The sequence below is a fragment of the Odocoileus virginianus genome, chromosome 22 (genome assembly GCF_023699985.2).
Source record: "Odocoileus virginianus isolate 20LAN1187 ecotype Illinois chromosome 22, Ovbor_1.2, whole genome shotgun sequence".
Taxonomy (NCBI): Eukaryota; Metazoa; Chordata; class Mammalia; order Artiodactyla; family Cervidae; genus Odocoileus; species Odocoileus virginianus.
In genome coordinates, this window is record NC_069695.1 from 31,594,118 (window position 1) to 31,620,208 (window position 26,091).

The window sequence follows — 26,091 nt, forward strand, 5'->3', positions numbered from 1 at the left end:
AAAAACACTCCACCAATATAGGTATTCACTGTTGCACTCTGACAACTAAACTTTAAACATTTTGAAACCTCCTGTATTCTCAGGCCAAATACAGAGGACAGTCACACTTATTTTTTAATTGCTTTTTCTCTAGCGTTAGTAAATAAACATCTTCTCTACAGATTGATTTTATAGAATGCATTTTATTCCTATTGCTCAAAACACTTACTTTAAGAAGTAAAGATTTTAAAATAATTTGATCTACCTGCATGAAATGCATATTATAAATATACTTGGCACATAACATTTCTTAAACAATTATTCTACTTATATATTAGAAAGTGGTTATCATTTCACTTGCAGTGGCAAGGATATGAGCTCAACTGTGGTTTTTACTTCTCATGCAACACTATCCTTTCACGCTCGCTAAAATTTACTAGGCCCTAAAAAAAAAAAAAAAAAAAATTTCTAGACCCTATAAAGTACACAAAGTTCTATCCATTCTTAGTAATGTTTTCTGCTGCTATAAATAGTCCTCTTTTCTTTAATCTAACCACGTAGTAAGACAAATGCAATATCTGGCCAAGTGAAAAATGTTCCTTCAGATTTATTAGAAAAGCAGATAAAAGAGACCAAAAATATGCAGCAATATACAGTTTGTTTCATTAATCTAATTGAGGAATTTCAAGTAGTACAGGACTTGTATAACTAACACACAACAAAAAAAGTTAGCTTTTCCTCTCTATGATAATGAAAGTCCTCAACTCTAGAACAACTATTGTGAATATTTTCCAAATAACAGCATATTCCATTCTCTAAAAGTAAACATATGCATAGATATCAAGTTTTACAAAATATTTTAAAAAACCTAGGAGGAATTAAAAGTTCAACAAAGTTAAGGAAGTATTTAACAAAAGTTCATTTATAGCAATTATGTCAATTTTCTTCTATCTTAGAGTTTCCATCAAATTTTTCACATGAAATAGTTTGAGATCTTGATAAGATAGGAAAGTTTTAATTGTATGTTTTCCATAACTATAGATTTCATTATTGAAAACAATTCAGAATGATTAACTTACCAACAATTAAGTGAAAATTAACACACATGAGATAATTCATAATATACAATATTCTATTAACTAAGTTCATAAACAGTCCAGCAGAGTTTCATAAATTTCATTAATCATACAATTAACATTTAATTTTGAGTGTAAATAAAGAATGACTTTGAAATTCCTAAGTAAATCAAAAGACATCATAGTTCTTCTATGAGATAAATTTTAATGATATTTTGAAACATCTTAAAATAATCAAAATTCCTTAATATGAATTCATTTCCTACACTTTCTAATAATTCTCGTCATAGTTGTAAAGTATCTTCTCTTGTTGATTTGAGAAATCAGCCTTTGGCCTTTATTTGTACCTTATGTTCAGATTCAAATTTTCTCTTTCACACTTAATTTAAGAAATACAAAGACATAAGCAAACATGTAAGCTAATGTTCAACTAATGATTTTTAATTGCTCAGCAAACATTCTGCATCTATGTTCAAAAATAGAACATTATTATGATATATTTCCAAAATTTTAATATTAGAAAATTTCAAAACTAGCATCATTGTCAGAATAACATGTACATCAGAGAACATATTCAGAAGCTGCATGACTCTCCAAAATTATTTTACTGACAGTGGCCATAAAAATAATACATTGAGGATACCTTATAAAATAAAAATTTTACTTACTAAAGCTACTTATTTATTCTGCTCTACTATTTAATTTCAAGAAACATCTTTATTTAGATCCTGTGACTAAGAAGAAGAAGAAGAATTCACAAAATTTAAGAAAATTAGTCACTCTTTTTTTTTGAAGCTTAAGTAGCTAAAAGATGAAAAAAACTTTTTTGTCTGAATGAAAAATTTCCTTGTGATATATACTGTTAATGTTTTATGAATCTACAGCATTTGGCACAAAAAACTATTAAAATATTATTTAAATATATGGGTTTTTTTTCTAAATTAATAAAATAGAATATCTTATTAAAATGCTATGTATTCAAAATAGCTCATTAACTCATGTTTTCATTCTTTTATCCAGCATCACTCAACAAATGTTTGGTAAGAACTGAGTTAACACATTTCAGTTTTTTAACATATATATGCCAGACACTTTTTTTTATTTAATATTTTCTGAAACTGATTACCTATGTAGCCTGAGTATCCATTCCAGCATGCATAGTCATTCAGTGTTTAGCATATTCAAAGGACTATCAGGGTTGTAAGCCTAATGCCTACTGGTCTAGTTACTCAAATGCTTGAGGATGGTGGGATGGTGTCAAACTAGAGAGAACATGTCCTTGCCAAGGTATTTACATTTTTAAAAGGTAATAATACATCATGGTGGACCAACAAAACAGATTTGGGTATTTCAGTCAACCCATGGGCATTAAAACTGCAATTCTTTCATGGAAATGCTATTTTTAAAAAGTCTCAGTTACTCAAATTGCTGTGAGCCTCTTCTGGTCCACATCTTTCCAACAATTCTAGAACCTGTAGGAACCTGATCATGCATCCACATCAACAGAGATCCCAGGAGCAAGCTGGGAGCACCTCCACAGGGTGAAAACACAATGAAAGATGAGCTCTTATTCACCAATTGAAGACTGCATCAGAGAATGCATAAAAAATTCTTCAGCACAGAGCCATTCAGGTAAAGGAAGCAATTCTGCAGCACCAAAGACAATACTTCTAAAAGCATAATTGTCCCCAAGATTCTGAAGAGAATATTTCATTTTCATCTAAAATAACAATGCATTTTTCTTTAATCTCCACAATCCCTAACTCCCTCACATACTCTTCCAGAGCATACCAAGTAACATAAGTTTTCAAACAGAAGGCGCAAGAAAGCACACAGTGCAGTCCTGGAAAGGGCAAGAAAATGTACATGCATAGAAAAGGAAATTAACAAATGAAACACTGATTTCTAGAGAAGACAAAAGTTATCTCAGACAAAGAGAATTTAAGGTAGCTTCATATTCATAGTATCCATATCTACACACGATTGGAAGTTTACCTCCATAAACAAGTACTTTACCAGATACTGCTATTGTTTTACATTCAATAACCCCCTACATATGTGCTCCTAGATGTTATGCTATTAAAAGGCACATTTATTTCTTTACACATGTCTTCGCTAGCGTCCTAAATTTGGGTTCCAGATGATCTAGGAAGTCAAGCCCCTCTTCTTCCTGCCGATCGCTGCAGCAGCCCACGGAGCCGGCCACAGACCCTTTCCCTTCATAGTTATAGGAGCGAACGTAGTCTTCGCAGAGCTTGTGTTCCTCGTCTTGTCCGCACAGATACACCTTCTGTGTCGAGAAAGAGCACATTTTATTATTTTTTTTAAAAAACACCTAAATGTATTAGCTTAAAAATAATGGCTTTGATTTACCTTTTACTGTTTAATTTTTAACCAGAGTGTGTCCTCTAATGGATTCCTACATATAAAAAATGCACATGATTGGTCTGTATTATATTCATTCTTAAAATATAGCAAATATATAAATGCTCCTAAACACATTGATAAAAACTGAAGCTCCACATGCATCACACAACTAGCTTACAATTTCCCATTTAAACATGAGATTTGTATCATTGAAATGTGTCTACAACTTTTTTACATATTTAGGGGAAACTAATAGAAGCTATGACCCTTATGTTTATATATTATTACATACTTATAATAATATATTTATCTGGCTAATATTAATCTACATTGACCTTAACATATAAAGAGGAACTAAAACCCAAAATAAAAGCTTAATGATCTGTCTGGTTGATGGCGATCATTAAGATTTCATAATCACATGGATGATTCAGCATACTAAGAATATTTATAATTTGTGATCCACATAGTACCCTGTAACGTTTCACTCTAGGTGATTTTCCGGGCAATTTTTAGGAAGGAAGCTGAGTCTTTTTATACTTCCTTAAGTATAGAAATGCCTACATATGCCACTCCTAGGTCAAGTTTCAGAAACCTTATTTTAAAAGTTGAACTTTACGAAGTCATTTTTCTCTTTGGGTTTGGATCTAATACTCATATATCTATAATTCAACATGAAAAATGTGATGAGCTTCAGATGTATAAGGAGTAAAACTTTGGGGAAATCCTGATTTATAAACAGAGTTTAACTTTCATGTAAAATGAACATGAAGACACTGGCACTTACTTCGCCAAGCCGAGGTTGGGTGAAGTTGTGCCAGTCACTGTATGTGTATCTGCCAGTGTCCGTCACTCCCTTAACAGATTCCAGGGTCTGATGTCCACCTCCTTTGTTGGCATCCAAAGTGTAGCCGCCTTTGACCATCTCAAAACTTTGCTGTGTTTTGACTCCCTGGCCACCAAGGGTGCCAACAGACATGTTTGTGTCACAAATGTTGGATGTCTGTGTGGCGAGTCTAATATTTGCATCCTAAAATAAATAAATCAAATTGAAACTAACCATTTTCTTTCATTTATTTCCCATCATAGGCAAATCTGATAGGGCAAATCTGAGGGCTTCCCTGATAGCTCAGTTGGTTAAGAATCTGCCTGCAATGCAGGAGACCCCAGTTTAATTCCTGGGTGGGAAAGATCCCTGAAGAAGGGATAGGCTACCCACTTCAGTATTCTTGGGCTTCCCTTGTGGCTCAGCTGGTAAAGAATCCACCTTCAATAAGGGAGAATTGGATTCGATCCCTGAGTTGGGAAGATCCCCTGAAGAAGGGAAAGGCAACCCACTCCAGTATTCTGGCCTGGAGCATCCCATGGACTGCATAGTTCATGGGGTCACAAAGAGTCAGACATGACTGAGCAACTTTCACTTTCACATGGGCAAATCACTTAACTGCTGTGCCTCTCTATTTCCCCTTATGTAAAATCAGGATAATAATAATACTCATATCATAAGTGCTATAGGTTAAATCACATCCCCCACCCCAATTCAATTGTTAAAGTCCTAACCTTCAAGTGTCTCAGAATACGATCTTATTTGAAGATAGAGTCATTTTTAGATGCAATTAGTTAAATTAAGACAAGGTCCTAATCAAGTAAGATACGTCTCTAATCCAAAAGGGGAAAGTTGGACTTAGACACACACACACAATGTGATATGAAGACTCAATCAATGATGTCATAAGCCAAAGAATTACCAAAAGCTGGGAGGGAGAATTGAAATAGAATCCTAACACCTTCAGGCGGAGTAGGATTCTGTCAACACCTAATGTCTCATTTCTAGCCTTCTAAACTGTGGGACAACTTTCAGTTCAGTTACATTCAGTTTGCTGAGCTTTGTTATCATGTTGCCATGCCCTCCTCCAGGGGATCTTCCCAACCCAGGCATCAAACCCAGGTCTCCCGTGTTGCAGATGGATTCTTTACCAGCAGAGCTACCAGGGAAGCCCCTGTTTGGCATAGTAAGTGCTCAATAAGTATTCAGTTCATTTTAGTTACTCAGTTGTGTCCGACTCTTTGTTACCGCATGGACGGCAGCACACCAGGCTTTCCTGTCCATCACCAACTCCTGGAGCTTGCTCAAACTCATGTCCATCAAGCTGGTGATGCCATTCAGTCATCTCATCCTCTGTCATCCCCTTCTCCTCCTGCCTTCAATCTTTCCCAGCATCAGGGTCTTTTCCAATGAGTCATCTCTTCACATCAGGCGGCCAAAGTATTGGAGTTTCAGCTTCAGCATCAGTCCTTCCAATGAACACCCAGGACTGATTTCCTTTAGGATGGACTGGTTGGATCTCCTTGCAGTCCAAGGGACTCTCAAGAGTCTTCTCCAACACCACAGTTCAAAAGCATCAGTTCTTTGGTGCTCAGCTTTCTTTATAATCCAACTCTCACATCCATACATGACTACTGAAAAAACCATAGCCTTGACTAGATGGACCTTTGTTGGCAAAGTAATGTCTCTGCTTTTTAATATGCTGCTTAGGTTGGTCATAGCTTTTCTTCCAAGGAGCAAGCATCTTTTAATTTCATGGCTGCAATCACCATTTGCAGTGATTTTGGAGCCCAAGAAAATAAAGTTTGTCACAGTTTCCATAGTTTCTCCATCTATTTGCCATGAAGTGATGTGACCAGATGCCATGATCTTAGTTTTTTGAATGTTGAGTTTTAAGCCAGCTTTTCACCTTCTCTTTCATTTTTATCAAGAGACTCTTTAGTTCCTCTTCGTTTTCTGCCATAAGAGTGATATCATCTGCCTATCTGAGGTTATTGATATTTTTCCTGGCAATCCTGATTCCAGCTTGTTCTTCATCCAGCCCAGCATTTCGCATGATGTATTCTGCATATAAGCTAAATAAGCAGGGTGACAATATACAGACTTTTGTACTCCTTTCCCAATTTGGAACCAGTCCATTGTTCCATGTCCAGTTCTAACTGTTGCTTCTTGACCTGCATACAGATTTCTCAGGAGCATTAGCTGTTATCATTATTTGGGCTTCTCAGGTAGCGCCAGTGCTAAAGAACCCATTTCCAAGGCAGGTGATCCCTGGATCAAGAAAATCCCCTGGAGGAGGCCAGGCAACCCACTTTAGTATTCTTGCCTGGAGAATCCCATGGACAGAGGAACCTGGCAGGCTGCAGTCCACAGGGCCACACAGAGTTGGACATGACTGAAGCGACTTAGCTCACATGCAGTGTATCATTATTACTATTTTACATAATAATCAACTATTAACACTGAACTTGGGCTTCAACTATTAACACTGAACTTGGGCTTCCCTGGTGGCTCAGATGGTAAAGAATCTGCCTGCATTGCGGGAGACCTGGGTTTGATGGAGAAGAGAACGGCAACCCACTTCAGTATTCTTGCCAGGAGAATCCCATGGACAGAGGATCTTGTGGGGCTACAGTCCATGGGGTTGCAGAATCCGACTAGACTGAGTGACTAAGCACATCACAGAGCCTCATTGAACTACCATACCAAAAAAGGTGAAATCTGATTTACCATCACTTCTTCTCCAGGTCCTTCAGTATTTGATACAATTAAATTTTGTTGTGCTACATCTTCTGGAAAACACTTCTTTACTGTTTTCTTAACAGTAACACAGAAACATGTGAACAAAATACCTAAAAAATAAAATTATATAAGTAAAATCACATTTTTTTCATGCTGGTACAGTAGATCGTTTGATTTATAGTAAATGATTATAATCATTTGAATTATATAGTAAATCATTTGAATCAATTTTTTTTTAAGTTCTTCACAGAACTTTAAAAAAATTGGTTCCATAAATTGAAATTTCTTTGGGTCATAAAATTTAAAAGAGATTATTAACAAATATATGTAGACTGTCTTAGTGAGGTTATGTTATTAGGCTAAATAAGAAACAAATCAATAAATAGAAAGAGAGGAAGTGAACATAGTTTGTGAATAGCTCTCTTCCCAGGTTCAGAATTCAACGTTTTCCTTCTTCTCTCCAGATTGATATAGTAACTTCATTTGATTGGACTTTAAGCTAGTATTATTGGTATTAAAGTCCATACAGAACAACTCAAAGATCTTAGAATCACAAAACAAGGAACATTAGACATAAATCAAACAGGAAAAGCCATTACATAAAACCAGTGCTCAGTTTTGAAAGCAACCATCAAGTGCTAAGAGGAATATCCAGTTTAGCGTGAAACACAAATCACTGAACACAGACACAGTAAAGGCTATGGGAAAAGTCAGTAAATGCAAATAGATTGCGTGTAGTCAAACAGATTTTTGAAAAAGAAAGAAGGAAGGAGGGAAGGGAAAAGAAGCAAAGGAAGGAAAAAAAGGAGAGGAAGGGAAGGGAGAAGCCTGAGCAAAGATTTCCATCACTTTTGCATCTCCAAAAACCAGTTTGCAGAATGCAAAATCTTCCATTGCTTTTCTTCAGCAGCTCATCGTATGGCCATTTCCCTCACACTCTGGAGTCTAATTAAGATGTATGCTAAATGATGTCATTAATATTCATTAATATCATTGAGCACAAACATCTAAGTAAATTTTTAAACTACTCTTTTCACTAACTCTTTTTGTGCATCCACTCCATGAATGAGGCTGGTTGAAAGATAATCATACTTTGTATGGGAGGGAAACTTAACATTAATTTTATCCAAACTCTTCATTGCACCATTTAAAAAAAGAGCTTAAAGAAGAAGAAATTATTTATCCAGTGTCTCACAGCTAATTATTGGAAGAACTGAGGCCATAGTTCTGAAAATTCCTTTTCTTCAAAGATGCTCAACATCACTCATCATCAGAGTAATGCAAATCAAAACCACAATGAGGTACCATTACATGCCAGTCAGGATGGCTGCTATCCAAAAGTCTACAAGCAATAAATGCTGGAGAGGGTGTGGAGAAAAGGGAACCCTCTTACACTGTTGGTGGGAATGCAAACTAGTACAGCCGCTATGGAAAACAGTGTGGAGATTTCTTAAAAAACTGGAAATAGAACTGCCATATGACCCAGCAATCCCACTTCTGGGCATACACACCAAGGAAACCAGATCTGAAAGAGACATGTGTACCCCAATGTTCATCACAGCACTGTTTATAATAGCCAGGACATGGAAGCAACCTAGGTGCCCATCAGCAGACGAATGGATGAGGAAGCTGTGGTACATATACACCATGGAATATTACTCAGCCATTAAAAAGAATTCATTTGAATCAGTTCTAATGAGATGGATGAAACTGGAGCCCATTATACAGAGTGAAGTAAGCCAGAAAGATAAAGACCATTACAGTATACTAACACATATGTATGGAATTTAGAAAGATGGTAATGATAACCCTATATGCAAAACAGAAAAAGAGACACAGATGTACGGAACAGACTTTTGGACTCTGTGGGAGAAGACGAGGGTGGGATTTTTCGAGAGAAAAGCATGTATATTATATATAGTGAAACAGATCACCAACCCAGGTTGGATGCATAAGACAAGTGCTGCACTGGGAAGACCCAGAGGGATCGGGTGGAGAGGGAGGTGGGAGGGGGGATCAGGATGGGGAATACATGTAAATCCATGGCTGATTCATGTCAATGTATGACAAAACCCACTACAGTATTGTAGAGTAATTAGCCTCCAACTAACAAAAATAAATGAAACTCAAAAAAAAAAAAAAATTCCTTTTCTTCTGTGACTCAACTCCAAGTCATAGAGTTTGCACAAGAATTTTAAAAGGACACATTTCTCAAAGGCTATCAATGTCATTAATGTAAAGAATTGTCATATATTTTAAAAAATATTAGATAACGTTTCAGCTAACACATTCTGTATAATTATACTTACATAACAACAATACAGAACCTAACATCATGGCAAGTATAGCCCATTTTCCAAGGAATACATTTGCTAGTGTCGCCTCTCTCGGAAGTTTAGCAGGCATTCTACATTCAGATGGAATTGTACAATCACATACTCTCACTGATAACATTTCTGTTGCAGAAGCTCCATGTCTGTCTTTTATTTGGATAGGAACAGTGTAATAGTTATAATCAAGATCTTGCTGTCCCCGAAGAATGGCAGTTTTACCTATGCGGAAAAAAAAGAGATCTTGATTTCTTGAAAAGACAGGAAAAGTAATTGATATTGCTTTATACTTATCTTTACTATTCTATATTTACTATGTTATTCAAATATTTTATTAAAATGGATTTGTCTGTTTTCTTAAAGATATTCAGAATAAGAATCTAATCATATTACTCATTGTTTTAAGAAGCAAGGTATTATTCTTTATCTGAGATCAATAAAATAATTTACTAAAATTAAGATTTATTTTAGTATAAGTAAATAAGGTAACAGTCTTAGGCCACCAAACATTCTAAGTTCCTATTGATTAGAAGGTTTAGCATAATTGCATACCATCCCTTGTCTCTACTGTCCAAAGTTTGCTGGCAGAATTATCAAGAATGAATTGAAAAGGTGGCCCATTGTCAGGTCCATCTTGATCTATAGGTTCGAGGACAGCAAAATCCTTATCATGCCGGCAAATTGTCAGTTCTTTTTCTTTTATCTGCGGTGGGTGGTCATTTTTATCTTCCAAAAGAACTACTAACGTTCCGGTGCAAGATCTGCCATCTAAGAAAAATAAAAAATAGGATGTTTCTCCACTTAAACACTTATTTTCAACAATCTCTGTGATGTACAGTTGACATCTGCTTTCTACTAGTTGTCTGAACTTGAATTTCACACACTTTCCAAACCACAAATACCACTGCTACCAGTACAAAATAGTGACATTACTCTTCCCTGGAGATTGGTAGCTGTATCGGATGACATCGTGAAGTGGTTTTTAAAATTAAAAGGTATCAGATTATGAGTAATGCCACTACAGAATGACCGATTTAGAAGATAACTGATTTCTTACACCCTTCTTTGAAAGTGCATTCATGCTTAAAGTATAAAGACTTTATATTAGGTCACAATCACTTCCTGACTTCCTCTCCTGACTCTTTTCCTCATATACTCATTGTTCAAGCTTTGTCACGTGTGTGCTTAGTCACTCAGTCATGTCCGACTCTTTGCGACCCCATGGACTGTAGCCTGCCAGGCTCCTCTGTCCATGGGGACTCTCCAGGCAAGAATACTGGAGTGGGTTGCCATGCCCTCCTCCAGGGGATCTTCCCAACCCAGGGATCAAACCCAGGTCTCCTGCATTGCAGGCGGATTCTTTACCATCTGAGCCACCAGGGAAGCCCAAACTTTGTAAACCTGATTATCAAACCCAGAAACTGTGCTCCATCCTGTGTGCAGCTTTGGCACGTGCTATTGCCACTGCTGGGAATACTCCTCCCCTTTGCTGATAAAACCTCATTATCCTTTAAGCATCCATTCAAATGTCACCTCTGCCTGAAACTTGCCCTGACTTCTATGGACAATGCTTGCACATTCTCCTCCAGTTTCTCAAAACCCTCCTTCATCTTTAGCTCATGCACTTAAATTTTCATCCTAAGGGCTACTTTGTATTCATCTTGACAGCCCAGTGATCTGCCCAGTATTCCCTGGCTAACTTAATACTAACACACTGAACACTTGTAGTTCAGTTGCTAAATTATTTCGAACTCTTTGCAACGCCATGAACTGCAGCACTCCAGGCTTCCCTGTCCTTCATTGTTTCCAAGTTTGCTCAAACTCATGTCCATTGAATTGGTGATGCCATCCAACCATCTCATCCTCTGCCACCTTCTTCTCGTTTTGCCTTTGATCTTTCCTAGCATCAGGGTCTTTTCTAATGAGCCAGTTCTTCACATCAGGTGGCCAGACTATGGGAACTTCAGCTTCAGCATCAGTCTTTCCAATGAATATCTGGGGTTGATTTCCTTTAGAATTAACTGGTTTGATCTCCTTGCTGTCCATAATTTGAAAGCATTAGTTCTTTGGTGCTTAGCCTTCTTTATGGTTCAACTCTCACATCCTTACATGACTACTGGAACAACCATAGCTTTGACTAGTCAGACCTTTTTCAGCAAAGTGATGTCTCTGCTTTTTACTGTCTAGGTTTGTCATAGCATTAATTTTTATTCTTAAAAAAATCAATTGAACAAACTATAAAAAAGTTGCACCCCCCCACTGTAATCTAATTAATATGCTTTTGAGAATAAGAACTCTTACCTCCAGAACTCCACTATTAATGGCCTAATGCTTCAACACATAAATCTAAATAAATATCTTAAATTAGCATAATGCCCATTATTGGTATTTAAGAGATAATGAAGTTTACAGAACATGTTCAAATTTTAAAGCTTGTGATAAAACTACCCTAAATAGTAAGATTTCAAAATTGAAATAAACAAAAAAATAACTGATGAAATTCCTCACTTTTATTGCTTTGAATGCTGGTCTAAATTTTCGTGCATAAACATTGAATTTATCATATAGACTACCATAAATCATGTGAAAATTTAATGTTTTTTCTTTTTAGATTAAAATAACACTTAAGCCATATCAAGTAGTGTATTTCAGTGAAATTTTTTTCTGTTGAATAAGAATTTATTCAAAGTGATTTTAAATTAGTTACTTACAAGGTAACAGCAGTATATACCTATTTAAAAACTATTCACTCTAAACAAATTTAACAACATCTAGAAATTAAAGAGAAATAACCACTTTTGTTTAAAAAAAAAAAAATCGATAATAGCACAGATATCCCCCTGGTGATTCAGATGGTAAAGCGTCTTCCTGCAATGCGGGAGACTCAGGTTTGATCCCTGAATTGGGAAGATCTCCTGGAGAAGGAAATGGCAACCCACTCCAGTACCCTTGCCTGGAAAATCCCATGGACAGAACAGCCTGGTAGGCCACAGTCCATGGGGTCGCAAAAAGTCAGACACGACTGAAAGATTTCACTTTCACAATAGCATGTAATCGTTTTGAGACTGCCATAAATTTGTAAATAAATTTGAGTACAAATGACAACTTCAACACCTAAAAAAGAAGTTGGAAGTTGGAAAAATAAGTTTTTTTAATGTAAAAAATAGTTACAGGTACTAGTGTGAATCAACATGTGTATTAGGATTTTAACTATTAACATATAAGAAGAAAGCTATTTCTCTTTAAGGTACAATAGAAATCACACTTTTAAAAGTGAAATAAAGAAATAGGGCAGCCATCCAGAAGCAAATAAAGACTCATTTAATTCCATATTCAACCAGCATTTATCACATAAATGATTATTTTCCATCACAGTCTCTGTTTTAAGCATATTGTTAAAAAAGAAAAACTCAAAACTGTTAAAATGGATAGTAGGCAAAGCCACAGCTGAAAACAAAGTCCTAGATGTCTTCTAAAACTACGAAAGACTGATGGCAGATTTTTTCCTTCTGGGAAACAGAGCAAAAAAAATTTTTTTTTAAAGTAATTCCTGATAATAGTTGAAGAACTGTAAAAAGGTAGTTAAGTATGTATGTTTGCCTGCTCCCAAACCTTATTTTGGGCTTTCCAGGTGGCTCAGTGGTAAAGAATCTGCCTGCAGTACAGACTAGTTCAGTCCCTGGGTCAGGAAGATCCCCTGAAGAAGGAAATGGCAACCTATTTCAGGTCTTTCTTGGGAAATCCCATGGACAGAGGAGTCTGGCGGGGTCAACAATCTGTGAGGTCGCAAAAGAGTCAGACACAACTAAGGGACTAAACAAGAACAAACCTTATTTTAAATTAAACACATAAGCAAATGCCAAGAATCAGTGAGTAAGGAATGTCATAATCTCCAGGCTAAAAAGTACATCTTGGGTTAACTAAAATCTAAATTTACAACAATAGAAACTCTGAAAAGCAAGAGTTCCCCACTGTTATTTAAATGTTTCTAGGAAAAGAAAGTTTACAGGGTTATAAATTGGCCCACTCCATATACAGAACTCTTTAATTAATGATTGGAAAGTTTTCAGATTCTTTCTTACCAAGCTGTAATACACCTCCTAATCATTTCTAATTTTTTCTTTTTTTTGGACTATACACACAAAAAGTTTACCTCTTCCACATGACAACCCTGAAATATTCATTTTAAGAAAATTCTTTTTACACTCAAGTATATCAAAGCATTTGTAAACTTTTGAACTCAAGTTTCTACATTAAAGCTAAGTGTTCCAAGTGCCTGTTATGCACCTGAATTTGCAAAGATCTAAGCAGTAAAATTCACAACCTGGACCTGGAGACTCACAGAACAGCAGAGAAATGGGAAATACCAGTACCTACACGAAGCAAACATGCCAAGATCTCTGCTAGATGCTTAGTAAAAAGATATTTAACAAAGATAAGGGTCTTTATATGAAAATGAGTTCATAGTCAGCCTAGCTAGAGGGAAAGGCTGTACATGAGAAATAATGAGAGCTCCATTTTATAGAGAAGACACATCATCTATATGTGTCTTATACTTAATTATATATATAAGTATATATACTTATACTGTGATAATTACAGTATTATTCCCAGGGAAGGAGGGTTTAAAAGGTATTCAGAGAGGAACTAAACAAAGATTAGTGAGAGTTATCACAAAAGTCATCTCTGTCATCCATTTGAAGAAGCAAAGGGACCTGAATTTCAAACAGAAGGGGCAGTCTTATTGTGGGTAGAGTGAGTGAGTGAGTGAGTGAGTGAGTGAAGTCGCTCAGTCGTGTTGGACTCTTTGCGACCCTGTGGACTGTAGCCTATCAGACTCCTCTGTCCATGGGATTTTCCAGGCAAGAGTACTGGAGTGGGTTGCCATTTCCTTCTCCAGGGGATCTTCCTGACCCAGGGATCGAACCTGCGTCTCCGCATTGTAGGCAGACGCTTTTACCATCTGAGTTACCAGGCAAGAGCCATTCATTGTAGGTAGAGGGGACACAGAACAGTGCCTTTAGAGTGAAAGCAGGGAAGCAACCTGGTTGACAAAAAAGAACTGACACAAAAAATACAAGAATATTAATTGGATACCTAGATCACCATCATGAACTATATATGAGCATCAAAACTAAATATTCATGTAGAAATATAAGTAATTACTTATATATCTGACCCTTGGAAGCATATATTAAAATGGATTAAAGTTTAAATAAACAAAATCCTTCACCCTATGATCTTCCATTAAAATTTCTAACACCCTGTCTTTCCTTCTTGAGCACACCCAAGTTATCCATGAGCTTGGGACATAGATATGACATTTCATTTCTTTGTACTATGATCACTATACTTACAGACATTCTTTTATCACCAAAAGACAAAGTTAACTTCTTATATCTCTGTTTTCTGTATTTTCCTTCTCCCCAAAGAGTATTTCCTTTTTTATCACCAAGCTTTTGCGTTTCTGTGAAATCACCTCCCTTTATCCTTTCAGCTTGGTAACTGCTTTCCACTTCTTATGATGGTCATACATTCTTTGATGGGGAAAGTTTTTATACCAGAGAATATTTTATGAGAATATAATCATCCTTCAATTGATATTATGTGAAAAATTTGATTTCGTCTTATGAATCCTAGTTTTCATGGCTTAGAACTTAGGACTTAAAAGACAATCAGCATTAATGTAATAAGTGAGTAAATATAAATCCTTGTTTCTCATCAAAATTGTGTTCCTGAACCAATCAGATTTCACCTTTGCTTTTTTATAAGCAGCAAATCTCCATGATTATAAAGTAGTGGCAGTATTAACTGTATTTCTCAGTTAATGTCCCCCCCCACTGTTTAGTAGGGTATTTTCTTTTCCTACTTATACTGAAAGAATTATAATAAAAGATTCTGTGAGAGGTGCCAAGAGGAGAAGAAGGACTTCTCTAGTGGTCCAGTGGTTAAGAATCTGCCTGTCAGTGCTGGGGACACAGGTTCGATCTCTGGTCTGGGAAGATTTCACATGCAGTTAACCCCGCACACCACAACTATTGAACCTGCACTCTAGAGCCCCCAGATCCACAACTACTGAAGCCTGCAAGCTCTAGAGCACATGATCTGCAACAAGACAATCCCCCGCCTAAGAAGCCCTCACATGTGGTTAATTAGAGAGTAGCCCCCACTCACTGCAACTAGAAAAGAGCCCATGTAGCAATGAAGACCCAACACAGCCAAAATTAAATAATAAGTGAATAAATTTAAAAAAAAAGATTACAGGAAGATCATACGCACATGATTAGGCAACAATATTCAAACTGTGGTTTTCTTTCAGACTTTGAAACCAAAATATTTTTGGCTCATGGACATACTTTTTGCAGGCTGCTTGGTTTACTCACTGATTATGACGTGCAACAGACCATTCCCATTCCCAGGCAAAAAGAATGCACTAAGGCTGAGAGAGAAAGTAAGGAAAAAACCTAAATGGGACAAATGTTAATGGACTGGCTTGCCCTCACCATGAACATCATAAGCAGCAGCATCTTTATTGGTTTAACCTTTGTCTGTCAACAGAGAATCTATTTTTTTAAGTAGATGTGGCTTTTATTGTAAAGCTATAGAAAAAAGTAGAAGTATGATACATGAGAAAATATTTGTCTTTATCTTATTATCAAGCTATTAACGGGTAAAATGAACAAGCATGAACAAGTCATTGTTCATAAAATGAACAAGTCAATTCATGACTTTGGACCATTTCAGCTTTTGTTTATTTCCACGGGATTTGACATGTTTATTCATGCACGTGCCCATTCCTACTAAAGAAATTCAATGATTCTATAGAAAAAGACCACAACATTGCTGTACCAGCTTGTTCTGAACATCCAGTGTATAAAAATATGCTAACCATACAAATAGTGAGCACCACTGTAGAGCTCTATGCCAAGATCACAGGCGTGGAACCCTACACCAACGTCACAGGCCAAAAATCTCTGGAGCTGACCAAGCCCCATAGCAACTGTTGCCTCTAGACCTAAACTGGCCAGTTCCTTGACCCCATATTAGGTAAAATACCCACTCTATAGCATCCTAACCAATCACCTAATGCCACCATTTTCAGCAGGAATTTCCTCTGTCCTGAGGCCATAAAATCAGCTACTAGCCCAAGAAACCCACTCCAGTGTTCTTGCCTGGAGAATCCCAGGGACGGCGGAGCCTGGTGGGCTGCCATCCATGGGGTCACACAGAGTCAGACACAAATGAAGTGACTTAGCAGCAGCAGCAGCAGTCCAAGAAAAGGGTTGGTTCTCCCTTGAGCCAACCCGCTGTTCTAACAGCCTCTCCCACTCTAATAAACTTTATTTATCTCTCATCGGCCTCATGTCTGGAAATTCTTTTCCAATCCAGGTGTAAACCATGACAACCATCTTGGATTAAACAGATAGTCAAAAACATAGGCTGTATCATAAAAACCCAAGTTCATTCTTCTTTATCATTTATGGAAATTTACCTCAATGAGTGAGTGTATAACTGATGAGATGAAATGCCATATTGTAACTTTTACTTATTTTCTTATAATCTTCTCTTAAAGTCTATTTTTATAATGTATACATAGTAGTATGTTATGATGTTAGCATATTAGTATATGTATATAAATAAACACACCAATAAGTTTACTGGGGTAGTTGTTTGGCAGGTCTCAGCCTATCAATAATCAAGGTTGCAGCTGAACTGACCCTTGTGATCATAATGATTGCAAGATGCCCTAAGTAAAAACCATCAGGAAGCTTTGGGGGCTGGGGAAGTTTTATTATTTACCAGCCTTGTAAGTCATACATCACACAGCCAGAGTAAGTTTGTGGGGGGCCGTGTGGGACAAGGGGAGTGACACCTGGGATTCTGTTTGTATTGTGGTGGAGGCTGGGGCCTTGGGTTTCACAGACTCACTCTTTATTGATGAATTTAAAACACAAGAGCAAGAATTTAAAGCACAGGAAGAGAAAAACAAGCAGCTCAAATAGTGAGTTACTGAAATCAACCAAGATCTCCGAAACAAAAGAGCTTGGGGAGATGGCATAGGAGTTGACATGATTTTGGATCTAGCTCTGTGGCTCAGAATGTGTTTATTTGAGATGGCGATCAAAGCTTAAGTCAAGCCCTTGCATTGCAAAAAGAGAAACCAACGGACAGAGCATACACTGCAAAGGTTCATATTAAAAAATGATTTACTGCTTGGAGGGTATGTTCAAAGGGTTTTGAGATCACTATTTTAGGACATTTCTTCACAAGACAGGTTATAGAATTAACCTTGGAGAATGATTGCGAATCTTAGTAAAAAAGACTTCAAAAACCATTGTTAGGACATTTATTTAGGAAATAGGATAAATGTTTCATTCCCCAGTAAGAAAGACTCAGAACAAACCTATCTGAACCCAACTGTTTTAGGGAGTTGAACCCCTCCAGCAAGTTCAAATCCGAATAATCTAAACCTAAAATCCTGAAAACAATAGAGATCCTTGATGATGCCACTAGGTCCATGGCAGACTTCAAATAACATGAACCTTGAAACTAAAACCTCCAAGTTTTGAATTAGTGATACACTGAGACCTCAACTGGGTGGTTGCCAAGAAATTAAGGAATCATGATGCAACCATTGTTTGCAATTAAGCAATCACTGTTTGCATTAAATTTTGATGTGGAAACAAACAAATTTAACTCCAAGATTTCCTTAAAAACATGTCCTATGTTTATATTTTATTTCTAGAAATTTGCACTCACCTGCATCGAATGCAATCACAGAAACATTGTATTGGTTGTTTTTAACAAATGTTGATTCTCTATCTAGCACTTTTACAGTTTTCAAGTCACCAGTGTATTCATTAATTTCAAACCAGTTATCTTCATCTCCTATCTTCTTATACCTAGTTTTCAGAAATCAAATGTAAAAGTTCAAACCAAGGAGTGGACATAAGCTCAAAATCTGTCATTCTGAAAAACACATACAATGTTCCCAAATTCGAAATCAATTATCATCACAACTGGGGCTTCCCAGGTGGCTCAGTGGTAAAGAATCTGCCTGCCAGTGCAGGAGATGTGAGTTCCATCTCTGGGGTAGGAAGATCCCATGGAGGAGGAAATGGAACCCTTACCCAGTATTCTTGTCTGAAAAATTCCATGGACAAAGGAGCCTAGTGGGCTACAGTCCATGGGGTCACAAAGAGTCAGACTCTACATAGTCAATGGGGTCACAAAGAATCAGACACTACTGAGCAACTGAGCACAAAGATGAACATCACAATTAAAAAAAGAAAAATTTTAAAATACCTTACCTTAAGTTCTCGCCAGTGCCCCTTTCTGGGTCCACTGCTTTGTATCCAAGGAGTTCTGTGCCTGCGGGGAGGCAATCTTCACTCTGAATAACTTTCACTGGTGGTTGGCATTCGGGGCCCTCATGAATATTTATAACTTTAACAGTGACAATTGTAGTACACATAGTTGTAGTAGTTTTTGAATTTACTGCTTTAGCGAATTGCGCTTCATTAAGTACACCAATTTTCAAAACAACTTGGCGATTGACTTCATAGTTCAGTGGCTGTTCAGTAAACATACTTGAATGAGTCAATATTTAACACTATATACAGAAGACAAAAGTATGATTCTAAGTTTTAGCACCAATGGGAGAATCATTTTTGTGTATAAAATGTTAACAAAAGTTGCAGCTCATGTATTAACAATGAATAATCAGCTTCCTATAAGCGACAAACACTACCAAGTGCAAAATTGTTTATTTTTAAGATTCAACCAATTTTTCTTCTCGCTTTCCTTTGGGAAGTTCCTGCCTCTATTTTTTTTCTTTTTTTACAAGTTTGAATATGAATAGAAATACAGAATACTTGAATGAATTTCAATGGGCTATTTCTCACTATTTTATTATTCATCAAATGGGGTAGCAGTGATAACTAAGTCAGCAAAAGTCCCTCTAAGCTAAGTATATAAAATAATTAGACAGACTGTAACCAAGCAGGACCCTATGGGGCCTTCCCAGGGCAGCCTTGTCCCACATATCCTCTGCTTTAGCTCCTTTCTGAAGTACCTGGATAGTGGCACCTGGTGCACACTCGCTGAGCTCTTTTAAAGATGTGAAACCTCGCCCCCCAACCCACCAAATGGAAGATGTTAACTCCTTGATGACCATGAGCACATAGCCCCCAGACCTGAAGACTGATACTGTGAACTCCCGTGACACCACCCTGCTCCCTCAGCGTCAGCCAATCGGAGCATTGTGCGCAAGCTGACCACGTACCTGGAAGGTCCCTTCCTCACCTCGCCTTTGTAAATGCCTTGTTGACACCCTTAGGGGATTCCCTGGTGCCTCAGACAGTAAAGCATCTGCCTGCAGTGCGGACCTGGGGTTGGATTCCTGGGTTGGGAAGATCCCCTGGAGAAGGGAATGGCAACCCACTCCAGTATTCTTGCCTGGAGAATTCCATGAACAGAGGAGCGTGGTGGGCTACAGTCCATGGGGTCACAGAGAGTCGGACAAGACTGAGGACCTAACACAACACACACACACCATAGGGGAGTCTGGGGTTTGCAAGCACAAGTCAGTCACTCTCCTTGTACTGGAACTTTTACAAGAAAGCTGCACTTTACCACAACTGTCAGTAGATTGCCTTTACCATGCAGGAGTGAATGGACCCAAGTTTGGCTCTGTAATAAGACCACTAGGACATCAGATTTGGCTACAATGGAGCACTTACTATGAGTATCTAAATCAAAAGATATAATCATATTATCTAGCAGCACCTTTTCAAAGTACAATATATTTGGATTTATTCGTTCCCAAAGTGAATAACTAGAAAGAATCTCCAAACAATTAACAATTAGAGACTAAAATCTACCAAAATAACAAAAAAAGAGAACTAAACCTAGAAAAAAAGTCCAAAAATTTTAAAAAGAAAGAGAGAAAAAAAAAGATAGAATAGGTAATATTATAATTAAAGGACATTTTCTAAAAATTTCACGAGGAAGGCAAAATTTATGCATATCCCTTCTAAGAAAATACACTGTCTCTAAGAAATTAATATGGAAAGTTGTGAGAAGTTAGTGAAGACTGCAGTTTGAAGGTCTCAGAAAGAAACCAAGTTCCGTTAAAGTGAACATTCTCTGAGCCAGCAAATGCAATTAAATTTTAAAAATCCCAACACACTTGTTACCTCAAATATAGGAGAATTAATGGGAATAGATGCTGAATGTTTAGTAAATAGTCTGTCTTATAAAATATTTTGTAGAGTGTTAAAACTATAATGTGAGTGTGAAGAGAATCGAAAAGTCTTATACTTCATAAGGAATTAGATAAGTGGGTGTCCAATACACCTTCTAAGGTTAATATTTATTTATTAGTTTAATATTTCTCTGCTTTGGTTTTTCTCATATATAGAACAATCAGTTTTGTACCAACCATGTCTTTCATCTAAGAGAAAATGAGGATAAAGTAATAATAATAAAGCTCATGTATGAAACAATGTAAATCATTTCAGCATTGCATTGCAACAACTCTAGTTATATACATACAGGAATTACTACATACGTACATATATATATATATAAATATTTTTTACCTTGACAACACACAAGACTGCTTCATTTGTATTTGGGTCTGTACTAATTTTGAAGGTTCCATTTTCATTTCCCTGTAGGATCTGGTACACAGCCCTTGAGTGAGGCGTGTTTGGCAAATCATGGTCATGTACCGCCATTCGTAAAATCTCAACATCAATTCTGTTTTCTTCTACTTCTACAGTATACTGAAACAATTGTCCATTGTTACTATAAATTCATAGTTTTAATGTAATTTTCTACTCAAAGTTACATTTCAAGAAAAAGAAAGCAAAGTGATATGGAAATGTGCAAACACAGTGGGAAGGATGTACGCATTTAATGCATAAACTCACTTCTTTCCTCAATAAACTAATAATGCTGTTTCAAATCTTGTCCATTCTTCATGCCTTAACTCTTCAACTTCCTGACCAACAAAGGCCTGTCTAGTCAAAGCTATGGTTTTTCCAGTGTTCACGTATGGATGTGAGAGTTGGACCATAAAGAAAGATGAGCGCCAAAGAATTAATGCTTTTGAATTGTGGTGTTGGAGAAGACTCTTGAGAGTCCCTTGGACTGCAAGGAGATCCAACCAGTCCATCCTAAAAGAAATCAGTCCTGGGTGTTCATTGGAAGGACTAATGCTGAAGCTGAAGCTCCAATACTTTGGCCACCTGATGCGAAGAACTGACTCATTGGAAAAGACCCTGATGCTGGGAAAGATTGAAGGCAGGAGGAGAAAGGGATGACAGAGGATGAGATGGTTGGATGTCATCACCGACTCTATGGACATGAATTTGAGCAAGTTCTGGGAGTTGGTGATGGACAGGGAAGACTGGCATACTGCAGTCCATGGGGTCACAAATATTGGACACAACTGAGTGACTAAACTGAACTGAAAGACTTGTAGATGACTAAGAGAGTACTTATATTCCTTGCATCCTGATTTTCCTTGCATCCTAGCACTGTGATTATTTTTACAGAAATCATATTTTTTTGTGGATATTATTTGTAAATGGTAGCTATTAAAACCAAAATTTCATGGAGCTACCAGACTCCACATTTGTTTTTTGAAGAAGTAAATGAACCTAGATAAATGAATACACATATATACTCACAGAAGTTTCTGTAAAATATGGTGCATTATCATTTTCATCCTCAAGAGAAATAGTAATTGTTCCTGTATTAAATAAACCAAAAGGTTGGCCCCCCATGTCTCGAACTTCCATTATTAACTTGTACGTATCACATTTCTGAAAGAAAGGAAAATGATGAACACATATTTCTCATAACTTGTGCGTCTCATAGCCATTTCTCAGACTCTGATTCTTTCACAAGCATTCTTTTTTTATTAAAAAAAAAGAAACCACCATAAATGCAAATAAAGAAAAGATATGTCAGTCAGTACAATGAAAAGCTGATGTTTCTGATATAATATTTTTAAAAGTAAAGCTATTTTAATATCCACACATCAAACCAGGTCAACAATCTCTGAGACCTTGTATATTCCCACTATTTCTGTAGGGACAAAGGAATAGACCTGAGAAGACTTACACACAGTCTATACAGAAACATTCTTGGAGAGGTGGCCACCAAGAACCTTATTGTACCTTCTCTGGGAAATCATGATCAGTTTAAATATAGTTTAGTGATTGAGAAATTAAGCAATTCATTACTTCTCTATCCAGTAAAGGTGTAGTTGTGGTGATGACACCTGTGTCTGGATGTACGGTGAAATGTCTTGGATTGTTTGGAATTTGCTGCAAGATTTTGTATCTCAGACGAGTATGTAGAGTGTCAGGTTCATCGAGGTCTATTGCAGTCACTTTTCCCACTGAAGTTCCTGTTTAGATAAATCCAATGTTGTCAACAACTTAAAGTAGTGATCTAACTGAATTACAAACAAAAATAAAATCAAGGCATTGCTGTGGCATTTTCTCCCCTAAAACCCCCAGGTTGATTAATTTATCAATAAATAAGCATGCCACCTGATGAGAAGAACCGACTCATTAGAAAAGACCCTGAGGCTGGGAAAGACTGAAGGCAGGAGGAGAAGGGGACGACAGAGGATGAGATGGTTGGATGGCATCACCAACTTGATGGACATGAGTTTGAGTAAGTTCCGTGAGTTGGTGATGGACAGGGAAGCCTGGTGTGCTGCAGTCCATGGGGTCACAAAGAGTTGGACGTGGCTGAGTGACTGAACTGAAGCATGCATGCATGCTCAGTCATGTCCGACTCTGCGACCCCATGGGCTGTAGCCCTCGGGGCTCCTCTGTCCATTTCTCAGACAGGAGTACTGGAGTGGGTTGCCATTTTTTTCTCCATGGGATCTTCCCAGCCCAGGGATTGAACCCACATCTCCTGCAGCTCTTGCACAGATAGGTGAATCTTTCTTATCACTGAGCCAGCTGGGAAGTGTCTAAATGCTCTCCCACAGCTTCAAGCTCCCCTTACCTGGAAACTTCAATTAGGTGGCTACCACTGATAATATGATTTGTATTCTACATAGGTGAGACTATCCACCCCACCCTTGGGAACAGGGGTGCTCAAATTCTTCCTCCTAATCTAGTCAATGACCATTTTTTGATGAGACCTTCTCTATATATCTTGTTTCTTTTATATTCAACTTGATAATGTTAAAGGAAATGAATAGCTTTGCATATGATAACAAAGGTTTCATGCTTTTATACTTTAATAAATGTGCTGAATTGCTAATACATACAAGACAAACATTACGCAACAGTCTGAGTGTCATTTGGACAAGCTTTATGGCTCAGAAATCAGAGTATTAGTAAAGTTACCTTAACAAACCATTTCTTGCGGAGAGTGACATTAAATATGCACACAAAGTGACAACAGAATGGAAAAGGCTTCGACACTAAAAACATATCTTGTGATTTTTAAGAATAAATTAGACTTGTTACACCCTTTGGTTTGATGAGGTCACAATCTTGGCTGCTAAGAGCATCAGACTAGTTTAATTTTTTTTTTTCAATTTGTTTGGAAAATAAGCAAAGTAAAGGAATACATATGTTATAAGCCTGATCAGCATTTCCATACCATAATCTATTTTTGAGTCCTTGAAAAGGTATTGTGACTTTGTAAAGATTCAAAAGATCTATTGCTTTATAAATACATCATGGACACCTAGCACATGATCAAAATAGAAAATATAAACAGCATTTGTCTGTCATTGTGGATTAATCTAACAAAGTTAGAAACTTTGTGGATCAGTTAGCAGCCTTCTACATGTGCCCAGAAAATTAGTACAAAGACTTTGACTTTGAAGAGCCTATGATCTTATAAGACTACAAAGTTTTATGTAGAATATTTTTTTAAATATTTATTCATTTGGCCGCACTGGGTTTTAGTTGTGGCATGTGGAATCTAGTTCCCTGACCAGGGATGGAACCTGGACCCCCTGCAATGGGAGCATGTAGTTTTAGCCACTGGACTGCCAGGGAAGTCCATATGTAAAACACCTTGAATGTCAAACATTTAAAAATATTTTGCCTAACCATGCTTAAAACAGTAATAAAGAATTCAATTGAAGCAAAAAATCTCGTGTTTTCCTAAAACATGAACTTACCAGTTCGGCAATTCTCAGGCACAGTAAAGACAGTCACTTTGCTTTCAAAATATGGGGCATTATCATTGTCATCTTCAACTTTGAATACTAGGGGAAGTGGGTACTCAGGTGCATAACCATCTGCAGTGGTTGCATAGGCATAGATCTGAAAGGTAAATGAACACCATCAGTTGATTCTTAAATAACAATTAGGCACAAAATTGAACTTAGCAGTTGGGGAAAGTCATAATACTAAAAAAAATCATTGGCAAAGGTCTATCTAAGAATGTATGCAACAGAGAGACAACACAGCCGCACAGTCTATGCCTGCCCTCCAGCTTTGATCCTTTCTCATTGTTTTCCCATCAAAGACCACACACTCCAGCTCAATGAGGCTTCTCTGGGCCCTGAATTAACTGTACTGTTTCACTTGTTAGACTTCTCTAGGTCATACTAATGACAAGTTGTTGTTTTTTTTCTAAAGTTTATACAAAATATGATTCTAGTTATTTGTAGACTTATATATGGACAACAGAGGATGAGATGGTTGGACAGTATCACCAACTCGATGGATGTGAGTCTGAGCAAGCTCCGGGAGTCGGTGATGGACAGGGAAGCCTGGCACGCTGCAGTCCATGGGGTTGCAAAGAGTCAGACACGACTGGGCAAATGAACTGAACTGATACACACATATGAAGAAGGAAATAGCAATCCACTCCAGGATTCTCGCCTGAGATATCACATGGACAGAGGAGCCTGATGGGCTACAGTCCATAGGTTTGCAAATAGTTGGATATGATTTAATGACTTAAGAAATAAACAATATATATCAACTATTTCTGGGTGATTAAATTATGCTCTTTTCTCTATTTACCTGTATTTTCTCCTTTTTCTATCCTTAAGATGTATTTCTTGTGTAGTAAAAGTGTTAGCAAAATCATATATACATTCCAAACTCTATCTCAAAAGGATATATCTTGGCCCCAAATGCAATGATTCAATGCTCTTTCTCTTTAAATACCATCAGATTACTTTTGAACTCTTCTTATGTGGTATATGCACAGTGAGTCTTTGGTAAATGGTTATTGAGTTAAACAGATTTTCTCCACTGACAGGAACAGCTAAAGCTGCCCAGAGTGAACTCTGTGTGAATTCAGTTCTTCACCATAGCTAACTTTCTTGATTTCCTTACTGTAACCATTTTCTAGAATGAACCAAGATTAAAATCCCAGGTATCTAACCCCTCCCTCTTTAGCCTTATATTAGTCAATTGCCAGACTCTAGAGAGTGAAGTTTCTGTGCACTAGGTTCTTGAGATTACAGCATTTCTGTGTCTATTTATTATTCATCTCCTCTTTTCTATTTCCAAAGCCACCATCCTCATGTGACCCCAAATGCATCCTATCAGCTTTTCTGTTGTATCCTACACACATGTCCAACCAGTTCAGTTCATTTGCCCAGTTGTGTCTGACTCTTTGCAACCCCATGGACTGCAGTACACCAGGCTTCCCTGTCCATCACCAACTCCCAGAGCTTGCTCAAACTCATGTCCATTGAGATGGTGATGCCATCCAACCATCTCATCCTCTGTTGTCCCCTTCTCCTCCTGCCTTCAATCTT

General features: G+C 37.2%; 1 protein-coding gene across 2 annotated transcripts in view; it reads right to left on the reverse strand.

The window, feature by feature from the left end:
* Positions 1–558: 558 nt before the first annotated feature.
* The window catches only part of DSC1 (desmocollin 1), a 36,077-nt gene continuing 10,544 nt past the window's right edge, over positions 559–26,091 (reverse strand). The window contains exons 6-17 of one of the 2 annotated variants that reach the window (XM_020902010.2): positions 24,493–24,637; positions 22,577–22,743; positions 22,019–22,153; positions 20,924–21,109; positions 18,632–18,894; positions 18,081–18,223; positions 9,873–10,088; positions 9,300–9,542; positions 6,979–7,100; positions 4,210–4,452; positions 3,429–3,474; positions 3,261–3,345 (exon numbers count right to left, since the gene is read on the reverse strand). In XM_020902010.2, coding sequence (XP_020757669.2) covers positions 3,439–3,474; positions 4,210–4,452; positions 6,979–7,100; positions 9,300–9,542; positions 9,873–10,088; positions 18,081–18,223; positions 18,632–18,894; positions 20,924–21,109; positions 22,019–22,153; positions 22,577–22,743; positions 24,493–24,637 — 1,899 coding nt within the window. In that variant the 3' untranslated portion in view covers positions 3,261–3,345; positions 3,429–3,438. Of the gene's footprint in view, positions 3,346–3,428; positions 3,475–4,209; positions 4,453–6,978; positions 7,101–9,299; positions 9,543–9,872; positions 10,089–18,080; positions 18,224–18,631; positions 18,895–20,923; positions 21,110–22,018; positions 22,154–22,576; positions 22,744–24,492; positions 24,638–26,091 lie in introns of both variants that reach the window. The other variant, XM_020902009.2, reaches the window with a different exon arrangement.